The 22,395-nt window shown below is 44.7% G+C and overlaps 3 protein-coding genes across 6 annotated transcripts in view; 1 reads left to right on the forward strand and 2 right to left on the reverse strand.

Moving 5' to 3' along the window:
- Positions 1-16,544, reverse strand: part of VMP1 (vacuole membrane protein 1) — a 59,750-nt gene extending 43,206 nt beyond the window's left edge. Inside the window, exons 1-5 of one of the 2 annotated variants that reach the window (XM_084218844.1) lie at positions 16,470-16,544; positions 9,470-9,571; positions 6,877-7,012; positions 4,672-4,762; positions 3,102-3,212 (exon numbers count right to left, since the gene is read on the reverse strand). In XM_084218844.1, coding sequence (XP_084074970.1) covers positions 3,102-3,212; positions 4,672-4,762; positions 6,877-7,012; positions 9,470-9,545 — 414 coding nt within the window. In that variant the 5' untranslated portion in view covers positions 9,546-9,571; positions 16,470-16,544. Of the gene's footprint in view, positions 1-3,101; positions 3,213-4,671; positions 4,763-6,876; positions 7,013-9,469; positions 9,572-13,649; positions 13,713-16,469 lie in introns of those variants that run through there. The other variant, XM_084218845.1, reaches the window with a different exon arrangement.
- Positions 16,545-16,572: 28 nt separating this feature from the next.
- Positions 16,573-18,091, forward strand: PTRH2 (peptidyl-tRNA hydrolase 2). 2 transcript variants are annotated; one of them, XM_084219101.1, is made up of 3 exons: positions 16,573-16,620; positions 16,852-16,942; positions 17,469-18,091. In XM_084219101.1, the coding sequence occupies exon 3, from the start codon at positions 17,490-17,492 to the stop codon at positions 18,009-18,011; it is 522 nt and encodes a 173-aa protein (XP_084075227.1). In that variant the 5' UTR covers positions 16,573-16,620; positions 16,852-16,942; positions 17,469-17,489; the 3' UTR covers positions 18,012-18,091. The 2 variants fall into 2 exon arrangements, with proteins under 2 accessions (XP_084075227.1, XP_084075228.1); XM_084219102.1 differs by lacking the exon at positions 16,852-16,942 and having other exon boundaries at positions 16,577-16,620.
- A 1,509-nt stretch (positions 18,092-19,600) lies between these two features.
- The window catches only part of CLTC (clathrin heavy chain), a 29,663-nt gene continuing 26,868 nt past the window's right edge, over positions 19,601-22,395 (reverse strand). For both annotated transcript variants that reach the window (XM_084219317.1, XM_084219318.1), the window contains 2 exons: positions 21,192-21,267; positions 19,601-20,638 (listed from right to left, as the gene is read on the reverse strand). In XM_084219317.1, the coding sequence (XP_084075443.1) occupies positions 20,514-20,638; positions 21,192-21,267 (201 nt within the window). In that variant the 3' untranslated portion in view covers positions 19,601-20,513. The remainder of the gene's footprint in view (positions 20,639-21,191; positions 21,268-22,395) is intronic.

Consider the following 22,395-nt stretch of genomic DNA (forward strand, 5'->3'; position numbering starts at 1 on the left):
TTTAATGGGCTTCAGGAAAATAAGCCAGCAGGCTTGTTTTGAAAGTGTCAGAATGGAAAGGATTCTTGGAAGAGTGGCCTGCTTCCCTGTTCCTGCGTTGAAGATCTGCTCTGTGCCAGCCCTTAGCTCAGTGCCAAGTGCAGCACGAGAATTGTTTTCCAAAAAGCCATGTCAGATTTTACATCCAGAGCTGGCAGCAAACAAGGAAGCAGTATTAAACTAGGAATTGATACTTCAGACAATGTTCAGGTCCTCTCTAACATACAGAAAGCTCTCCAGTCACAGGAACAGCAATTAAAAGCCTGGTATCAAACTGACACGCTTGACTTGTCTCTCTTGCACCAAAGATTGGTGACCAAAAAAAAATCCCAAATCAGATGTGAACTGAAATGATCCTGAGGCAGCAACACCCCTCCCACACTGAGGCTGCTTGAAATTCTACTTTTAGCAATTTCCAAGTACTCTCTTCTCAGCTAACCCTGGGATCTCTCCTGGCACCGGCATGCAGCTCCAAAAGGCAGCTGGTGAGAGATGCTCTGAAGGATCCAGACAAATGACAGTTTTCAACACTGCAAAAACAGCTAAGCAGGCCAGGGAAAGCAAACATCAGAGTCATTCATATCCTGCAGCCATTGCATAACCACTTCCAGAGCCTGCCCAGCGCTTGGGAATGGCCACATGCAGTAAATGGCTAATCCAGAGTATTTAATTCAGATGCACCTGTGTGACAGCTGAAGGAGCCTGAGCAGGTGCCTACATGCCATCAATTCCTCCACGTGCCCTCAGTGGCACAGACAGTGCTGCAAGTCCCAGCAGAGCTCAGCACCACATGGGTGGGCCCAAGGGCATTGTTCTCCCAGCATGTAATTGCATTCCCAACAATCTCCCTGTACATACAGCTTTAAAATGAGCAATTAATTAAAAGCAATTTGAAAGCACTTACTGGGTCTATTCTCTATTGCCAGCAAATCCAGGCACTAAAGCAGGGGAGGATTTGTTTTGTAACTTCTCATTTCTTTGAGTCAACAGAAGAATAAGTTTTACCATTATGAAGAAATATAATTAAAGTGTGTGGAACATGAAAAGTAGATCAATGGTAATGCAGAAGTTAATATTGAGAGCCCCACTTAATGTGTCATATTTCTTCTTTGAGAGGGAACTGCTGTACAATTAACAAAGCAAAATAGTTACAACTCCTCCCTTTGAGAGCTGCAGCTTCTAAGTGCATTGTTTCCAGATGGGTTAAATCCAGAACACCACTTTGAATGAAGGAGTTCTCCCCTAAAAGCTGCAGCAGCAGCCTCAGGTTGGCACTCCTTGTTCCCGCTCACACCGAGCAGATCCCAAGCACGGTTTTACTACAGTGATAACATATTCCATGTACACCTTGCAGGTACAGCTGCGGTGATAAGAGTAGTAACAGTTCAAACACGGTTTGTTCGGGTCAGGAGCTGCTGTTTTTACACCCCCTCTGCCATCTAGTGGCAACAACCGCGTGGCTTCCACCGAGGTGTAAACCATGAGTGCTCTGGCAGTGCCCAGAAGGTGTTAATTGACCTGAACAAACCATGCTAATCACTAAATCTTGCTCAGGAAAAAATAAGGAAACAAATCCTGGCTTCTCGTTTTCCTGCACTCACTGCCTTCACGGAATCCCCTCAGTGAAACAGGAACATGCTTATCTGCCTCATATATTTAAAGCAAACCAGTATTTCTCCTGTAGTATTTACACTTTAGATGTTGATGGTACATTTTTATTACATTTTACTCTATAATCACCTTCTAATTACTCAGTGTAATCTATTCAGTCTGTTTCCTCCCCCCAACAGTTACGTGAAGCCTTCCCTTTCATGCTCCAAATAAAAACCTTCCCTACCAACATTAAACTCAATTTCTTTTCCTGGGTGACATATTCCTGTAATCTTTGGAAGGCTGTAAACCTCCCAAACACCCACCACAAGTTATACTGATAAACCAACTGAGAAGTTGAATTTCCTGTAAATTATTTCAGTGTCAGCTCAGGTCAAGGCCTAAGTACCTCCATGAGGTTCACATATCCTACAGGATATTCAAAGTGATGTATTATGGAATTTATTTTTTCTACACTGAAGGAATTCAGAACTTTGATTTTTAAATATAGAGTAAAAGAAAGGTTCTTTTTCTTTAAGAAAAGAAGTGGTGCTGTCTTAGGAGGATTTCACCTGCCAAAATCATTTTGGAGTGGCCTGGGGTCTGACAGAGCTCAATGCACAAGCTTGGTTTTATTTAGCAGGAATTCCTTCCACAACCTTTAGGACAGAAGCTACACTCAGAGCAAATCTGAGGCTGCTCATCCCCTGCCATCCCATGTGCCAGGCACTGCCCTGCTGGGGGAGAGGCAGGAGTTTCCTGTAGTGTTTTCTGTGTTATTGTTAATGATTAAAGCAGCTCTGAAAGTAAACATCTGTAATGGTTCCAAATACAAGATGACATTTGTTGCATGAACTGGTTTTAATTATTTTGTGGCCATGAATCCTTTTCTTGAATCCAGGACAGTGGTTTCATAACCCAGGAACTAATCCAATGGCCAAAAGCAAAACACACCCAAACATTTCCCTGATTTTCATAGCTACACTGAGATAAACAACATCATGCAAATTTTCATATTTTATCTCCATAGAAAAACACTGTTCTTGCTATTACTTTCAAAGCAAAATTAATAGAGACTGAACTTTAAACCAGCTGCCTGTTTTGGTGGTTTCAGTTAAAAAATTGATCATTTTAAGCTACTAAAAAATACTCTGAAAAATTTTAAATAAAAACACTTGAGCTGCACACAGTAGGACAGGCTTCATTTAAATGAGATTAGAGAATAGAGTTGGTAGATTTGGCTCATTGTTTCAAAGTGAGGATTAACCAACAGCAGGCCAATATCCACAGTTCAACAAACACAGAGCTTACAAACTCCAGAACAAGGTGATGCAGTGTAGAACATGAACAGTGTTCACCAGAGCACCAACTTTAGATGTATTTAATGCTGAGAACTTGCAGAAGATTATTTTAAAATATGCAACAATTAAAGTACTCAATTGAAAAAGGACATGGTGTGGAAATATCCTTACCAAGTAGAGCAGAAAGGTGTGGAGACCTGTTCCAAGCCCAACAGAGGACAGAATGCCCAATCCTACCCAGTAGGCACACCAGAAGAACTTCTTCTCCATGTACCTCACATACTGAGCAAGGAAAGGGACAAAAAAAAGAAAAAAATATTACATAATAAAATCTCCAAGGGAGAAAATTAAGCTACAAGCTAACACAGACATTTATCTGGATTATAACAACTGAAATAGACTCCTAAATACTTCTATTTGCAATTGATTTCAGTAACAGCACAGACATATAGAGGAAACTGCACTTTCAAAAGAAAAAAAAACCCCACATTTTGGAATCAGCAAGTTTCCAAGGAGATAGATGGAAATTCAGGTTCAATAGTAGGAGGCTGAAATCCAGAACAGGCCCACGAGGAGCAAGCCCCAGACAGTGTCAAGTAGAGCCCAGGCAGCTCAGAGAATTGTCTGAACAGTTTAAATAAAGGAATAAACTCAGCTGCACTCCCAGTGAGCCTGCTGGATGTTGCATCTTGGAGCAGGTTGGTCACTTCTAAGGAAACATGAAAATGCTGGTTGTGTGCTGTACCCATGAGGGGATGTGGGAAAGCCACAGCAAGTTCTGGACACTATTTTACACCATCCATGGACCAACAGCACCAAGGTGAAGTTTGTACCATTCTTATCCAGGCTCCAACCTGCCAGGGCACAAAAACATCTTGAAAGTGCCAAGTGCACATGGCTGACAGCTCCTTAACAGGGAGCTCTTGCACTGGCTGTCACCTGAGGGTGACACTGCCCTCAGCAGGCCCAGAGGATCAGGTTTCTTCCCTGCAGGCTTGTGGAAACCTGGGCAGTCAGGACTTGGCTTCCAGAAGTGCAGATTCCTCAGGCAGGCAGTGCCACACCTCAGCAGGAGGGATGGAAGCAAGTTCTCTGGAATTGGGAACCTGCTCATTTCACAGCCATGACAGCAGCTGGAATTGGTTTTTAGAAGGGCTCCCTGTCCTCCAGGAAAATCTGAAACTCCAAGAGAAATGGGGAAGGGAAAGGGGCAGACAGCACCATCACTAAGCTTAAGCCATGTCTGACACTTCCAGTGCTGCAAGAGCACCAGGCTTTGTGTTCACATCACAGGAACAGATTTGAAACACAAAACCATTTTACATCTCTGTATGTGCCTGTCCTAGCTGGGCAGGAGACCTTCCTGAGCAACACAAGAATCATTTCTTGGGTAGCATGAAGCTCTGCCATGACTCAGGGTAACACTTCTCCTCAAGAGCTCCCACCACCATTGAAATCTTGCTGACAGCAGCTGTGAAGGAGTGCTGCAGCACCCGAGGTGTGCTTCACTCAGGAGCCCATAGACACCTCCAGATTCACCAGAACAGATCGAATGCCACAGCTCATCCCTCCCCACCTCTGGAACACGACTCCTGCACACCAACAGAGCAGTCACGACTTGAGAAACAAAACCTTAGTGAGCAGCTCAAAAGATGCATTATAAATTCATGGAGATGCCAGCAGGATTCATTCAATTCCCAGCACAGGGAGGGAGTGGGAGCCAGGGAAGCAGAGGTGGTACCTGTTGATGTGCTCCCTCGATGTAGTACAGGGCTGTGAGCACTGCCAGTGCCAGCAACACGAACACCAGGATCCCTCGCCGCCGCCACAATCTTAAAGACAAATGGCAAATTAGGGTTTTTCATCATTAAACATGCAGTTCAGAGTAACTCAGTTACCCCTGGGGACTGGGGATGTGCTCAGCAGGGACAATGGCAGCAGTGTAAACCTCCCAAAAAATATCTGGGGAGCCTTTACCCTTTAGGGAAAAAATCTCCGCATCACTGGCAAGCGAGATCAAAGTTCAGCCACTCATATTTTACTTTTTTTAATAAAGAAAAACAAAGTAACTGACTGAAAACAAACAGAAGCTGAAAACAATTCAGCTTCTGGAGCCAAGAGTCAGACCCAGGCCCTGAGCAGCAGCTGTGGCCAAACACAGAGCAAAGCAGGCCCTGCACTGGCCCTGGGCAAGGACGAGCTGGGTGGAATTCAGAAGTGCTGATTTCCAACTGTGCTGCTGGGCAGAACCACAGTGACAGTCACAGGAACAAATCTTTACATTATTTTGTTTTCCCTTATCTATTAAAATTAGTGTCTTGTAACAGCTCCAAATTTAATAAATATGTTTTAGGTAACTGTGAAGCATTAGGTGAATAAATGGAGAAAAGTGATTGCCAAAGTAATTTGCTACCAAATAATTTTTGAGCAAACTATAAAAATAACTTATCTAATTAGACAGAAAGCTAGAAATGTGAGAAATAATACAGGAAAACAGTCACAAATATTTCATATTAAGCAAACTGAAAAGAGCACTCAAAACATTTTAAAATTAAAGTTAGCACTGCTTACATTAGTATGACAATTGAATTTTCAAATGATTGTCATTCAAAACACAATTTATGCAATGGAACACAGGAGATCATTAAGAGTCAATCTGAGGTCTCAGCTTAATTGTAATAGTCAGGGTTATTTTCTGTAAAGATTCTGTCAGGGGAGTGCCAGACAACTGAATGTGCTGCTCAGCAGAGGAGGCAAGTGCTATCTGTAACAAAATTGGATGTCTAGGAAGCCAAATAAGATTTGAGGTCTTAAAATAAATCCTCAAATGTTATTTCTGCTTAGTTTAAATAAATGCTTGGCTATTGTCAGAAATTACAGATGTCAGACCCAGTAAAACAGTTCTCAGAGACAATTCCTAATGGTAGTTGAAAAAATGCACACAATAAAATATATAGGCTTGGAGGATTCAATTTTTTGGGGGGTGTGGGGTGTAAAAGGGAATTAAGACTACACTACACAAACCTGGTATTTTTCATACAAATAATTTCAAAAGCAAATGGAAACTGTCAGTAAATCTGGACTGCCAGCACCTCCAGCCTAGCCCAGAGGGAGTGAGCAGAGCCCTGAGTACCAGGCTCAGCCCAGCTTGCAGAGGAGCAGCCACACAGCTGGAGTCACCCAAGGTGACATTAGATCCTGCCTCCTGACTGGGAAAGGCTTTGTAAACTCAGTCCCAAGCACAACAGAGCCCAGTTACCAACACAAGCACTGGATGGCTGCTACTCTTGGCATTTTCACTGCAGATTACACTCATGTTTTGGCAGCCTAAACCCCTGGGCCTTGTGCCTTAAGAACTGGCTCTGCATTTCCAGCACTAGCAGGGAATGGCAGGACTGCTCCTCACAAATTCTCTCTCTGGAATAAAAGCTGCTTTTATCCCGTGTGAAAATAACACTCAAGGAAAGGGCTTTAATAAATCATTTCCTGCTGTAAAAGGGCCACAGAGAAGCAAAGTCCTCGAGCCCTGATCTCTGCCCTGGCTGAGCTGTTTGAAGATTACTCAGTGACACCAACACCTGCATTAGTAGGTCAGCGCTAGCACTGCAGCCATAAGCACAACATCCCTTTGCCCTGAGGATCCCTAAACACTGTCCCACTCTTTCAAACTGGAATATTAAACTCTTCAGAAAGGCAGTTTGCCATTTTCTCTCCCAAGCACCTTGCTGCACTTAGGTAATTTAGGCAGAAGATCTGAGAGCACAGCTACAAGTGTGGGATGCCCCAGCAGCCACCTTTAAGGGATAAAAATACACATGGTCTCCAAAAAAAAAAAAAAGTTTTCAAGTGTGAATCATCAGGGAAAGTGAGATGTCAGAATGACCTACTGAATCAGAGCATGGGTTTGCCCAGAACGCTTAGTAGAAGTTAAAGAAATGATCTTTACTTTATGGTCCATTCCTTCAAGTTTATTAGAGTTTCCAGGCAAAAATACTGCAAGGTAACAAGCGGTTTTTTCCACAGCACAATATTCAACCTCTCCTCTCGCTCCCTTCGCTTCCGCTCACTCAACATCGAGGAATCTGCAAATGAAAAGAAAAAAGAAAAAAAAAAATCTGTAAAAGCACAGGCTGGCAGGTCAGCTGCTGTCCCACCCAAAAATATACTGATTTTTAAAAATTTGTCAGGAAGTTAACGTGAGCTGTCACTATAGGACACGAAATAACACGAGCGTACACACTGCTGCTCTTAAGGTGAAGAAAAGGGAAGTTTAATTTCTGACTTAACATTTCTAGTTTTTTAAAAGTGACAGTGGATTGGAAGGGGGAAGTGCCACCTCTCCAGCGACACTGGACAAACTAACAGTCTATTAAATTTCTCTTTTTTTATAAAAGAATGCAAAATAATAAGTTATTTACAAAAAGCGTGTTAAAAAGTTTGTTACAAAAATGTAAACATCAGAAGGCTTAAAAAAATCTTAAAAAAATCAAAGCAACATGAGCTCTCAGTCATCTTTTCTCCTGATGCCAAAGCATTTGCTGCCATGCCTCAGGAATGAGGTGACATGCAGGGAGTGCAGGGTTTGCTCCCCCTGGCACTCAGAGTGCCCAGGCCTGGCAGCCCAGCAGCCGTTCTGCAGGGCACTGCCCGAGGAGCTGAAAGCAGCCAGAGCCCAGGTCAAAAGTGACCTCAGCACCTGCTGCAGGGACATTTCCCTCTGAACTTCTGAGCTGGCTCTTTTCCAGCAGAGCTATTCCCAGCTGCCACTTCCAGAGGATGGAATTACCTGGTGTAACTGGAGAGGAGCACCTGCCCTCCCAGGCAGAGCCCGGCCAGCCTCTCCCAAACTCCTTCCTCTGCTTTTGGAGCACAGCCCTGCCTGGCACTGAGCTCACACCCAGCCCAGGCCCTGCTCACAAAAAGGCTTTTCTAATCAAGGTGTTATTTGTGCTCACAATAAGATGAATAAATCCCCAAACCTGAGCTGGTTTTTTGGAGGAGAATGGCTTGTTCAAAGGCTGTCAAGCTAATGAGCAGTAATAATTTTTAAACTTTCAAAGAAAAGGAATTCTGGAAAAAGATTTAAAAATTAATACCAGTCAACAATGAAAAAATACACTTGTATCCAAACAGACACCAAACTTGTTTAAACACCACTTACTACACAGTCACAACACATGCATTCTATTTTACATTGTAATAATATTAATAAATTTAAGATTTTTAAAAAGCTGTTGCATTTAAAATATTAATCTAATTTGATCTCCAGCATATTGGAACCCAAGATGCACTGTTTCAGTCTTACTCCAGTAACTGAACCATTTTGCCTTATCAGATGCTGATATTTACCTAGAAACTGGAGCTCTCATTAGTCACCCAGCCCACTTAATTCTGTATTCCTTAGCTGGAAAATCAGTTGCTTAAGATGAACTAACAGAAATCCTGGCAAATACTGAAGAACATTCACATTCCCTCAGAGGTACTGAATGATTTAAGGCTTTAAGTAAAAGGCTTTAATTTGCTCCATACATACAAACATGCAGTTAATCCTTTTCATTTAATATGTGTAATAAAAATGTTTCAACCTTGTTTTTATGACCTTGTTTTTAGTAAAAGGTCGTAAAAGACAATGGTGTAAGACTGCACAGAACTTGAGAAATCACTTGATTACAAAACTTAATTAAATATGGAACTGGCACATTCAAAGCTGACAGGAAACAAACAAAGATGATTATAATTTCCATGCTTTACTACACAGCATGGATAATCCAGTGACACAAAAATCTTCATTAACTGTTTTCAGATTATTTTTCATGAGTTCTAAACATTAATCCCAGGCTACTTCAGACATACCAGCAGGAAAAACAGAGGAGAGGCACGAGGTGAAGCAGTTAAAACTGTTTTGTGGGCAATTTATCACTGAAAGCAATAAATTATAGTGACATTGAATTTCAACAGAACAGCTAGAAATTGGGAGACTAATAACTGGATCTGTCCCAGAGTAAATCAGATTTTTATTACCAAGAACTGACTTTTCAGTGCCAAAGGGTGGGGTTGAACAGCCTGACTCCCACAGCCACATATTTGCCAACAGAGTTGAACTTTTTTAGGTTTTTGTTGTTGTTGTTGTAGCCTCTGTTGGTACCCAGGTCAGCTTTGTGGAGTTGAAATGTATGTGATCAAGAACTCTGGGAGAAGAAAGGAGTGTAAGAGAAATGTGAATGGAAATACACAGCATGAACCTACTCCATGGCTTTGAAATCCTAAATCCCTCAGGTTTGAAGCTGACTGAGGTTTCTAAGATTGATTCAGGCATGGAGGCCCTCTGCAATATGTGGGCATAAAGTCACAGAATGCCAGAATGGTTTGGGTTGGAAGGGGCCCTAAAGCCACCCCATTCCACCCCCTGGCACTCCCTGGGTCAGGTGGCTCCATCCAGCCTGGCCTCAACAGAAAACCAAAATCAATTCCTTTTCCATCTTGTGCTGTTTTACAGCCCACACAGGGCAGCTGAGAGCACCAAGTGATTTCCCACCTACCTGTGAAGTTGCCATTGTGCTGCTCTTTGCTCATTCTTATGCGTCTCTGGTCACAGTCTGTGCCATTCTCTGCCATTTCATAGATCAGTCACCTGTGGGGACCTGAGAGCAGAAGAAACCCAAAAAGGACAAGGTGTGGTTCTGGTTAGGAGCACTCCACAGTCAAAGGATGCAGACAAACACCCAGCAGCTCTCCAAACCCAGCTCACACTCATCCTGCATCCCACCATCAAACAGCAGAAAGTGATTCAATCCCCACAGTGACAAAGATTAAAACATTTCCACCTACATAATTCTAAATTTTTCACTCAAATGACAAAACTCCCTCACTTCTAACAGCTGAACAAAAGCTCATTAAACAAACTCCCTTCCTTGACCCAACCCACTGTTTGGGCTCCAGGAGCAGCAGAGCTTTGTACAAACCTCACTCCCATCCTGAGACTGGTGCTTCAGGTGTGCTCCTCATGCTGGCACTACAGCTTTGCAGGTTGTCACTCTGTCAGAAACCTCCCTGGCTGAAAGATTAGCCCTCAGTGTGGTTACCAAGATACAGAGCTGCATCTCCTGCTTTGCACAGCCTGCTGTCTCTGAAGCACAAAAGGCAAACTCTTCAGAGGACAAGAGCTTTCTGATGGGAGCTTTGCTGGCACTGTCCATACTCTGCTGGTTTGGCCTCCCTCTAGAGAGATCAGCCCTAAAACAAAACCCCACAAGAACAGATGTGGTTTTCCTTATCCAGGAGAGTAAATAATGCAAGAAGTGGGAGCCAGCACAAACCAGAGTGTTGCAAGAGTTGCCTTTTTTTTCTTTGAAAAAACCTGAACAGCTGACAATTCTTATGCAATCAAACACAAAGAGAGTAACCAGTCAGACTCCTTGTTTTAAAAACCCTCTCTTGAATCTTAAAAGTTTCTAGAGTTTTATTTGAAAAAGAGAGTCCTACAAAGCTAAAGCATTTCATTTGCATTGTATTTCTCCCTGTAAGCATACCTGATTTACAGTTTTTGATACATTGCTTTTGTTGGAAAGAAAAGTGGTGCAGTATTAAAATGACAGGTTATATAAAACTGTCCAGGGGAAGAAATTGAAGTTCTACAGAAAAAATACTTCCCCGTTGATTTATGTTAGGCTTAAGAGCCAAGCAGCAACTCAGCTTTGGTAAACAGTGAGTGAGGTCACCCCTTGGATTCAGACTGCAATAATTTTGTCAAATTTTTAAATAAAATGTTCAAAGATTTCAGATGCTGTATTTGACATTTCCAGGGTGCCCACAAGTCAGTTTTAGACAGGTGTTTTTCTAACCAAGTACAAGCCATATGCATTACTTGTAATGCAGATAAAATTGTTAGCTAGAATTTAATTATTAAAGGTTTTAGTTAAAATCCAGTAGTCAAAAGCACTGAGGTCCCAGGAAGGAGTCCTTTCTTCAACACCTCCCCCTGACACAAAATGTGCAGAAACAGAAATCTGCCTGGTTAAACAAGGCAGCAAAAACTCATCTCATGCATGTTACAGCTTTTATTCACTGCAATGTGAACCCCAGAATACCCAAAGCACCTAAAAAAATGAACAAAACACCTTTGCAAAAACTGAAAAATGCCAAGGGCTTCTGAGTCAGCCAAGGACAAGAGGCCTGAGCTGCTGCAGTGGGAGCTCTAGAGCATCACTCTGCATCACCTGCAGCCCAGACACTGCTCAAACCGCAGGGAAATGTGAAGCTCTCCCTCTGCCAGGTGAGTTCAGAGCAGCCTGACCCTCTGGAGCTACCCCAGTCCTCAGCTGAGGATAACAGTCCAGTTGCTATGGCAACAGCAGGATCAAATGTTCAGCCACCCCTTAGTTCCACCAGGACAAGTGGATCCTGTTTTGTTTGTGACTTCCCTCAGCTGTGCTTATTTTTATATATATTTAAATAAACATTTATGAACATCTACAATGGAGGTTTGCATCCACACATACCCATGGATATAACACAGGTATTTACACACACACAGAGCTCAAACTGCAGAGGGCAATATTTAAATTACACACCCACACCCAGCAAGCCTGGTGTTCACAGAAAGCTGCTTAGGCAGCAAAAGCCATCCAGAGCTATTGAGCACACACAGCAACATTAAAAAAAGTGTTCTGGCTTAGGGAACTTCAGTCACATTTTGTTGACTTAAATATAGCAAAGATTAGAAAAAAAAAATGCCACACGTTCCTCATTTTGAAATCTATCTTTTTTTTTCATGAGAGCAAATTTAGCCTTCAAAATTAAAGTCTTGATTGGTTTGGTCTCTGCTCTCAGCTTAATTACACTCCAAGGAAGTTCATTTAGTGCAATGCCAACTGCTCTCCATGTTTGATGCCACAGCCCAGGCTGTGCACAACACTGAATTCCAGTGCAATCCATGAAACTCCTGCCTCTCTGGGGGGCTCAGGTGTGTTGTTCCTTGTTCCCAAGGCATGACAGCTTTTTTTCAGGAGCTCAACAGCCAGAGCCACTTTTACCCTGCCTGCTTGGAAAGGCACTAATCCAGGATTAACTTTGCATAATGCCACCTCAAGTACACAAGTCAACGTTTGCACTGAAGCAGATAAATAAACCCCTTCCACACTTCTGTAGGACAAATACTTGTCAAGAAGATCTTCAAGTTCAACCATTCTGCAGGAAAGCTCTAAAAATTCCTATTTAAAACCACAGCTGACTTGGAGATGGGATACCTATCACATGGCAGGGCTGAAAGGGCTGCAAACCCTTCCTGGCTCCAGAAAAGAACCTCCCTGGTTCACCTCAGTCTAATTATACTCAAAGCATCTTAGCAAAGGGACTGGAGGATGCACATCCCCTCAGCTCAGCACCCTTGATCTGCTGTGCTGCTTGGTGCCCATCAGAACCACTAGTCCTGTGCTAGTGCCTCCCCACAGGGATGAACTGGAGTGGGAGGTGACCCAAAATGGAGTTATCCTTCATTAACTCACTCCATATTCTCAAGTCGACACCCAATCCATGAGAGCTCACCACAGGAAATTAAATTCCATCTGCTAAACAGAACTTCACTTCTGACAGATGCTGGGAAAGACACAGAGCCCATCTCTAAAAATAAATTTGCCTACTGCATGGAGTACTTAGCAGCAAACATAAAAATAAACTATTTAAAAGAGCGAGGAAAACAACTGTGGCCAGTTTTTGTATCAGGGTGGCTGAGATCATTTGTTAGATCTCTGCTCACACAAGAACTGCTTTGTAGGGCTGAACAAAGAGCTGACAATACACCATTGAGCTTTAGTGCAACCCAAAACATGAAGTATAAAAAGACAATTATTGCTAGTCAAAAATGCAAATTGGTCAACAAAAAGGGTTTATGGTAACTGTGACTGGCACGTCACAGCATAAGTGAGACAAAGCAAAACAAGCTATCAGAGCATGAGAACACAACAAAATTGGGCACTGCAGTATCTGCTCTCTGTAGTCAGAGGAAAGGACAAAAGTCTCTTCTCTGGAGCTCTGGGGAGGCTGTGGAAGCACCCAAGTGTTGGGTGCACTTATGCAAAAGGAACCAGTTTTGGACAAACAGCTGGGTGTCTGCACTCTCACTTGCAGGAGCAGAATGTGGACTCATGCTGTACTAAGGATTTTTGGAGGACTCCTTTCCAGTGTGCTGAACAACAAGGAAGCTGTTTTCATGATCTCACTGCTCTCCCAGACATTGTTTTTTGAATCACTAATTCTTACCAGTCCTTAATGAAAGAACCCTGACTTTCACCTCCATCAGTTCCTGCTCACACAGCTCCCAGAACCAGAGTTAGAGCTTGAAGCTTTTTGTTATTCCCCCCAGCCACCTCAGCAACACATAATTTTCAGTTAGTTCTTTCATTCAAAGCCAAATGTTCCAATCCTGCTGCTTCCTTCTCCTCAACTTTTCTGATATTCCTTCTTCTTTTTCAACACCCCTGTTCTTCAGTTACAATAAGGAGAAAAAAGGATTAAAATCCAGCCTTTCCAGGTGGGTAAAGAATTGCACATCTGTGAGAGGGGCTTTTCTTCAGTCATCAAATGCTCTACAAAGAGAATAAGTTAACAATTCCCTGGCAAAGAAACTTGGAGAGCACTTTCCCTCGAAAGCCAAAGACTGCCTGGCACAGGAACACGTTCAGGTGAAGGATGGGATCAGTTTGGAAGTGAAACATTACCTACCCCTTCCAGCTCCTCCCAGCCAACGACGTCCTCAGCTCTGCAGCCCAAAGACTCCTCTTGCAAAGCTGCTGCCCCTACAGAGCACGAGAGCACCGTGCCTGTGCCACTGGAGTGCCACTGGAGTGACACTGCCCCTCACCTGGGGGTTAATGACTTTCCTGAAGATGACAGAAAATAGAAGAAGAAACTGCTCGATTTTTTTTTCCCAGTCCTTCAGCACTCCTGGGAAGTATTCAATTAAAATAAATGAGGCCACATCTGAAAGATGTTCCAAATCTCCACAGATTTAGCCATAATGGGGTATTTTGATAGGAGTGCATTTATTCCCATACTAAAAATGTTTTTCTAACTAAAATAGTTTAATTCCTCAAAGGAGAAGTAATTCAGTTAAAGACCACAGGTTTCCATTTTGTGGGTTATGCCTCTGTACACCAGACCTATTTTCCAATTCCTGCCCAAATAAATCATCTTAGAATTTAGAGTTAAAATTCCCTTTTTTTTTTTTTTTTAATGGGACTTTGGGACGCCTTTTAGGAAAGACTGTTGTAACATGAGCTTCAGGGATGCCATGCAATTTCTTTTGAGTTAATGGAAAGTTCTGTCCTTGCCATTAAAGCCACATACATTAAACTGATCTTTTTGGTGTATTTTGTTCTGGTGAAACACGAATTTTAATTATATCCAGCAGTAGAGATAAATAGATGAAAAGGTGAGACCCAGGATAAGAGGATATGCAGAGGAGGCACAGCACAGATGAAAAGGGATGAACACAAGGACCTGACAAAGCCCAGAGTGGCTGAAAGCAGCTCCTGAGATAACAAATTCTGCTTTTCACAGGAACACTCTCTACGTGCAGCCAATTCAGATTTCACACATGGCCATCCAGTGAGGACACACTGCCCAGACAAGGCTCACAGAGGCCAATTCTGAGCCCTGGGAGAAAGAAAAATATTCTTTTAATAAGCTTGAAATACCCTGAACAACTGCCTCTGGCTCCCTCTGGTCCAAGCAGCACCAAAACCAGCAAGGTTTAGTGGCTTTGGTGCTGTCCCATGATTGTGTCTGAAGCTGGTACAAAAAGCTCAGTGTTGCAACAGCTTCAAGGTTGTGCCCTTTGTCCTCAGGGAATAGCAAAGTCCACCCAGCTCAGATTTGTCCACAAGGAAGAGGAGTTAAAGTTCCAACCTGCACATAACTCTGTCTCCCATCACAGTACATCAGGAATTGCAGGGGTTTTTTTTTGTTTTGTTTTAAACATACAGGTTTCTAAGAAATAAGGAATCTCCAAGCATGCACTAATGGCACAGATCACCCGAAGGAGAGCTGCTCACGAGGTGCAGTCAGAGGCAGTTATGACATTCAGAAGGAATTCCAAGACAACAACTTAGAAAATAAAGATTTAAGGCGAAAGAGTGCGTTGTTCCAGCCTACTCACCTTCCTCATTGCTACCACCCACTTGAAAGCTACTGAGCCTCCTCCTACCCTTCCCCACAGCAATTACAAACACCAGTGACTTCAGCAGCTCAGCAGGACACGAAACAAAGCTCAGACTAATAAAGAGAGCTCACCTCCCACTGCACAACTGGAAACTGGCTTTTGAAACCCTCATCAGAAAACAGGGGATGAAGCCATCATTACAACTGTCACTTATCCCATAAGGAATAAAGGAAAGTCTATTTCATGCTGCAGAAATGATGGATTGGAAGAAGAAGGACTGACATAACAAAGATTGTTTCAATGGGAAAATCAATGTGTTAAGAAGAGCTGATGTATGTTATCATAAGGTGTTAGGAAGCATGAGAATCCCCCATCAAACTGAGGTGAAACTATCTCTAAAAGAGCAGAATTCCTAACAGCAAAACAGCACCAAAATCCACTGCCCAAACACAACACACGTGGTCCAAGGCATGAAAGAAAAATACCACATTTTCTCCACCTCAACCCACATTTGTCACCATTAACTATACCAGGATACCCACTTGTTGGTAAGCACAGAGCAGAGAAAACAAGGGCAGGAGAAAATCCTGAAGAAATGTTGTAGATGCAGTTGGTAGGGGATAACCTGGATTCACAGCACTTTATAGATAAATAGCTGCTATCAAACATCACCCCTTCTCTCAGGTCACCTTCATGACCTGCCAGGCATCTGAGGGGCAAACCTGGAGTAAAACCGGAATCTTGCTGCTTTAGTATCTGGTGTGAACACCACATGACATTGGCTAGAGAAATAAAACCAGACGAGGTGTTTAACCCCGCTCAGCAGAAATGTTCCCATGGATTTGGGCCTCACAGCCACGAGCCCCGGGCAGCCCAGGGGGATGGCGGGAGCACCCAGCTGGGAAAGCACAGCACACTTCCAGGGGAAAAGCACACAAATGCCATCGCTACCTGCCTCTCCTCAAGGGAGCAGGACAGATTTCTCCCCGTGTCATCAGGCACCGTCCCTTGGGCCGGAGCAGGGCGAGTCTATCCCACCTTCCCGGGGCTTTGGAGGAGCAGAGCCGCTCTCCAGCGCGGTGAGGGGGCAGCGGCTCATTTCTTTCATTTCTCGCCCTCAAGGCCGGCGAGCAGCAGCTTCCCCTTCCACCCTGCTCCTACAGCATTCCCGGCTCCCACACGGGTCCCTCGGCTCGCACAGCACCGGGGCCGCCGGGCCCGGGGGTCCCCTCTTGCCGCCGTCGCCTCAGAGCCGGAGGGGCCGTGAGGGGAGCGGGGCGGCGGCGCAGGGGCGCGGTGGGCAGCGCTGAGGGGTCCCGCTGAGGGGCCGGTGAGGAGACCCCCGCCCGCCGGGAGAGCCCCGGGCCCGGCCCCGCACTCACCACGCTCCGGCGGCTCCGCTCGGCCCGGCACAACGCGGAACTGGGCCCGGCACAACACGCCCCGTCCCGCCCCGGGTTCCGTCACTTCCCGAGCGCCGCGGCCCCGTCACCTCCGGGCGGGCGCGGCGGAGCGGCCAGGCGGGAGCGGCAGGTGAGCGCTGAGGGGATGCTCCTCCATGGCCCCCTCGTTTTCCCTCTGAGGGCCGCGGGGTCCCGCACGGTTCCGTCCCCGCTCGGTCTCTGCCCTCCGTGTCCGCTCGGGCCTGGCGGGGCTGAGGTGCCGCAGCCCGCGGTGGAGATGGAGGCGGCCCCGCTCCTCAGCTGAATTTGGAGTGTTGACTTAGAACCTCCGACATTTCACAGTGTCTCTCCCCGTTTTTAGGTGTAATTTTGACATGAGGAAAGGCTGAGAGAATTGGGAGCGTTCAGCCTGGAGAAGAGAAGCTCTGGGGTGACCTAATTGTGGCCTTCCAGTAGGTGAAGGGAACTTACGGGAGAGGTGGGGCAAGGCTAATTACAGAGGCCTGGGGTGATAGGACAAGGGGGAATGGCTCACACTGACAGACAGGAGGGTTGATTGGATATTAGGAAAACTTTTCCCTGTGAGGGTGGTGAGACCCTGGCACCAGAGAAGTTGTGGTTGCCCCATCCCTGGAAATGTCCAAGGCCAGGCTGGACAGAGCTTGGAGAAATGTGGGATAGTGTCCCAGGTGTCCCTGGCCATGGCAGAGGGTGGAACAGATGAACTTTAAGGCCCTTTCCAACACAAACCATTCTATGAGTCTATGATAATTTCGCATTTTATCTTAGCTCTGAGTCAAAGCCCATCCCCAGTGAGATGTTTGCAGTCAGAAAGCTGTGTCTGGGGAGCTGTTCCTTTTTGTTTCTAACACATGTTCTTTGTCTTCAAGTAACCAAGTGAAAACCGGGTGAGAGAACACGAAATGCTCTCAGAAGCTGAGAAACCCTCAAGTAAATCCTGTTTTTCCCCCCTTCCAGAGGCAGTCAACAAAATCCACCATGATTTCGCTCTTTGAGCCCGGGTTCCTGAATGTCATCATCGGAGTGGTGTGCGGCGTGTGCCTGGGCTGGGGCATCCGGGGGAGGCTCCGCAGGAAGCCTGGAGCTGGAACAGTGCCAGAACCTTCCAGCAGCCTGGGGGGCGAGGCTGACATCATGGGGGAGTCTGGGGAGCTCAAGCTGGTGCTGATCGTCCGCAACGACCTGAAGATGGGCAAGGGCAAAGTAGCAGCCCAGTGCTCCCACGCTGCTGTCTCTGCCTACAAGCAGGTTCACAAAAGGAATCCCGAGCTCCTGAAGCAGTGGGAATATTGTGGACAACCCAAAGTGGTGCTCAAGGCTCCCGATGAAGAGACTCTGGTGCAGCTGCTGGCTGAGGCGAAGCGCCTGGGGCTGACTGTGAGCTTGATACAGGATGCTGGGCGCACTCAGATAGCTCCGGGCTCCAGGACAGTCCTTGGGATTGGACCAGGACCAGCTGATGTCATAGATAAAGTTTCTGGTCACCTTAAACTCTTCTAAACTGGTACCAAAAAGACCTGGATGTGTTCATGTATGTCAGTACTGAAGGGATAAAAATCTAAGTTGGGTTTTTTCCGTATCTTCCCTCAGTGTTAATAAAATAAGCAAGTTTTGTAAGATTTAATTTGTAAATAATGAGTTTCTCTAGCTTCTGTTCCAAAAGTGGGAAAGAATATTCTAGGCTCAGGCCAGTTGAGGAAAGCAGAGCTGGCACAAGAAGGAACCCGCTAAATTTACAATTTGTGCAATTGTTTGAGGATTTTGCACATTGGTTGATGACTTTCAGTTTCCTCTTTCTGCCTGTTTTCTGTAGTGAATGCATTCTTTAATTGAGAAAGGCTCAGCTGCTGAAGCAGTTAAGGACTGGAGCTGGGGGTAACTGTAGCCAACTTCCTGCCCAAACAACTGCTGCAACAACTTGTAACTGGTACTGGGCCGACCAGTTCAACGGGATTTGCAGCCCAGACCAGTAAACAGTTGTGGGGAGCAGCTGTAAGCTGAGCTTTCCTCTGGAGGGGCCTGTGTAGCTCCTACAGGTGCAAAAATGTGCAGTTAAGCCAAGGTGTGGGGAGTTACCTTCATATAAACAATGGGGCACTCAGGGATTTAAATCCTGGTTTTCTTGGGATTAACAGGCACTCCTGGATTTAAGGAAGCACTGTTAGTGCACAGTTCAGAGCACCTTGGGGGTCCCAGTAAATTCTACTTGTACAGTTTGTGAGAGTTCTGCTGTTAAGCACCTTTGCCAGCCTCTCAGCCATGTGCTCCAGCTGAGTGCTGTGAACCTGTTTGGAGGACAGGGAACAGGATTTATCTCCATCTCCAGCCATCCACAGACCCAGAGGGAATGGCAGTGGGGCTGAAATGCCAATAAACAGGATGGAAATGTTTTTATAGTGCACCTCTTAGAGGCAGAATCCTTTTCAGAGACTCACTGCAGACTTTGCTCCATGCCTGCTGACCACGGAGAGCCTGGGGCAGGTGAGCCCTGCCAGCCCCATTCCATGGAAGTGCTGCAGTGCACCAGGATCACCGCACACAACCCTGGAGCTCACAGGAGGAACAGGGAGTGGGATCTGGATCCTGATGCCCAGAGTGGCTCCTGGTTGAGAGACAGGAGCTTCTAGAGCTGTTGGAAATCTGGCCAGTGCTGTCAGACTCGTTACACTCAAATATGACAGTATTCATAAAGAAACATTTAAGTCAATTTTATTTGAAGCTAAATATGTTTAAGGCAATTTACATACCTAGAACATGATCTCAATTGAACTGGCACACCCTACTACAATCCTAATGTATCATCTGGTCGAATATGCTGGAGTTGGCCACAGTGCAGCCAACTGGTGCAAAGTGCTATTTTCTTCTCTCTGTCATAATCTCTCTCTAGAAAAAGCATTACATATTTTCCTGTATTGCCCCCTCAGTGCAAGACCCCGCTACTGGTCCCCATTGCTGCTCTGCTGCTGGCCCTCAGACCCCTGGCTGCACACACCTGCATTGCCCCCCACTACCAGCACTGGAATACTTGGTTTGAGTCCAAAGGTCCTTTTTTTGAAGACAGTAAAGTGAAGCTACCACTATGCAGCATGTCCACAGTCCAGTAATTTATTTTTAAATTGCGTAATTTCAAATTGCACAAACAAAACTGAACAGCAATATGCTTGAATTCTCTCTTCTGTACACTCAAAACAGTGATCTAAAACACCACAATATCCAACATACACAAACCTCAGGGCAGGGTTAGTAAATACACAGATTGGAATCATGGTGCTCTGTTCCTGAATGGAATGTCCCACAAAAGCACAGGATACAGCACAACATAAGGTCATCTGTTACATATGGAGTGAGCAAAAAGACACTAGCATTTTCTATATGCATAACTGGAAAAACCTGCATAGGTTAAGGGAAAAAAATAAACCAAAAAAACAAAACCCAAAACTTTTACTCATTTTAAGTCAGGCAAGGTTGTCTGTACGCATTTTAAATTCTTTTAGAGCTATGCAATCCAACCCAGGGAGGATATGCTGATTAGTGTTGTCTCTTGTCAGCAGTCTTGCAAGGTCAAATACAAGTATCTTGGCTTTAGCTTTCTCCAAATATACAGTGAGACTTAAATGCATTTAGAATAGACAGTACATACCGTAAGCTGCTCACATACAATGAACTTAAGATTCAATATTAGAGTGTAACACTATAGAGTGCAAATCAGAATCTTCACAATAGACTTAATGGTAATAAGCAGTCCTGCAAAAGCCCACTTGAACAAAGTCGTTTAAACTATTCCCCTTCTGAAAGTAAAAGTCTAAATGACATGGAATGTGAAAAAGATTTAACAGAAGTGATTCAAATCGTTCGCGCTAGAAAAAACAGTCCTTCATGAAATAAAGGTTACAAGAACACGAGGCAGAACTCTTTGCTTTTCCCTGTTATGAGTTAAAGCGGGGAGGGACGGTGGAGTTTCAGTAAGAAAAGTTGCTGCTCCAGGCTGGCTTGTGCTGCGTCTCACATGCTGTAGCCGAAGCCGGGCTGCGGCTGCCCGTACGGAGGGGCCGTGTAGCCGTAGCCGAAAGGTGCCTGCGGAGGAACTGCCACGCTGGGTCCTGCTGTCAGCATCAGCTGGGGCTGGCCTGCAACACACAACGGGATCTTACTCCTCTTTCTCAACTGAGAATTCACCCTGCTAAATGCCTGAAAGTTTTCAGGAGGTATTTTCTATGTTTCACCCTGCTGACCTGGACTGGGCTTCTTCAGGGCCACAACGGGTAAAAACCTCAGGACACAACACATGGCTAAAAATACTACAGTGTAAAGAATATTAGGAAACTCTTACTAGAATAACCTGGACATGAAGCAAATACCCAATATAAAGTAGGTATAAATAAGCTTTAGATATAAAGCACATTGCACAAGATGCAAATAACCCCTTGCTGGAAGTCTGGAATAGCACAGCTCCTGTATACCTTTCCTTAAGGAGCCAGGACAACCTTCGGTCCTGCAGTCCACAGCCCACCTCAGCAGCCACAGCACTTATCTAGTATTTTGGTAAACATTCCTTAAGACTTGATTTCACATGGAGAATGTTCCTATTTCCCAGGACTTTCTCAGGAAAAAAACAAGATTAGGGAAGGCTTGTTTAAAAAGTGAAATACAATATTGATAACACACAAACGAAAGCATTACCATAAACAATAGGTTGTGTTTCTGTAGCTTGCTCCTCTTCCTTTCTCAAAGACTCTGATGCATCCAGTTTATCCACCTGGAATTGAGACCAACAATTAAAGAATCTCCTCTAAAAGAGGTACTTATTCGTGGCAGAGAAGTGGAAAAGCCTTAGTGGTATGTCAACACCCATCAAGAAAAGGAGACCATTTACAAGTTAAGATCAATTCAAGTAGCAATGTTGGTACTGGTGCAGTCAAGATTGTCTGTTTCCTGAAAAACATCCCTCACTGAGGGATTTTCATCTACTTTGAAAGCTCACTCCAGGCTGAAGCTTTGTACAAAAGGTTCTGGACTGGACTGGAGCTGGACAGTCTTTGGACTCAGATTTGAGCTCAAGTCTCAATTGGAGACCTCTGGCCTTGGAGCAATTGCCAAGATAATGCCCAGACCTGGAGAAGTTTCCCTGGAGGTGACATTGAGGCAAAGTAATCTGGTTTGCATTTGGATAGAGCAGACTGCAATAGCATCCGACATGTCACTTGAGCCTCAAGATTTCACTTTCCAAACCCATTCACTCATGCAATTTAAGTTCAAATGCAGAGAATGCATGTGTATAAGACTTGCTTTTTCCACTCCAGAACTGTGTGGCAGTCAGCCTAAACCCACAGATACTCCAATTCTTCCAGCTTTACACACAGTAACAGACAAGCCTGGCCAGCTTCACTGCTGCACTGCGAGTGCAATGGTGCTGTTTGCCCACCCCTACAGAAAGGCAAGAGAAAGAACTTCTGTAGTGAATTATTGCTCATTTCTAGGACAGATCCAAGGGAACTCAGCATTTCTACTGTCTAAGGAAGGCCCTGAAACTAAAACCACAGAATGAGGTATTGGTATTTTACCTGGGAGATAAGATTTAGAACGAAGTCAGAGATAATCATGCCAATTACTTTGAAAGATAATAATACAACTCACAACATTAACATTAACGTTTCATTTGTGTCCTTAATAAAGGAGTTTGAAGGTTTCCTGCACTTACACAGGGTCAGTGTTTTTATTCAACTACAACATCCACAAGTGAGTTTTGAGCTGATCTGTGCCTCATGAGCAAACATCTGCTGGCAGCTCCAGGAGCTGTGAGCTCCTCCTTTCAGCTGTGAGTTACAATGTGCGTTCCATAAACCTGTTCCTCTGTAACCTCAAGCTGAGGCACAACTCCAGGGAG

This window comes from Fringilla coelebs, assembly GCF_963513975.1.
Source record: "Fringilla coelebs genome assembly, chromosome: 20".
NCBI classification, from domain to species: Eukaryota; Metazoa; Chordata; class Aves; order Passeriformes; family Fringillidae; genus Fringilla; species Fringilla coelebs.

Excerpts from the sequence above, each read along its gene's own strand:
- PTRH2 (XM_084219101.1), top strand. The coding sequence starts at position 17,490 with ATGATTTCGCTCTTTGAGCCCGGGTTCCTGAATGTCATCATCGGAGTG.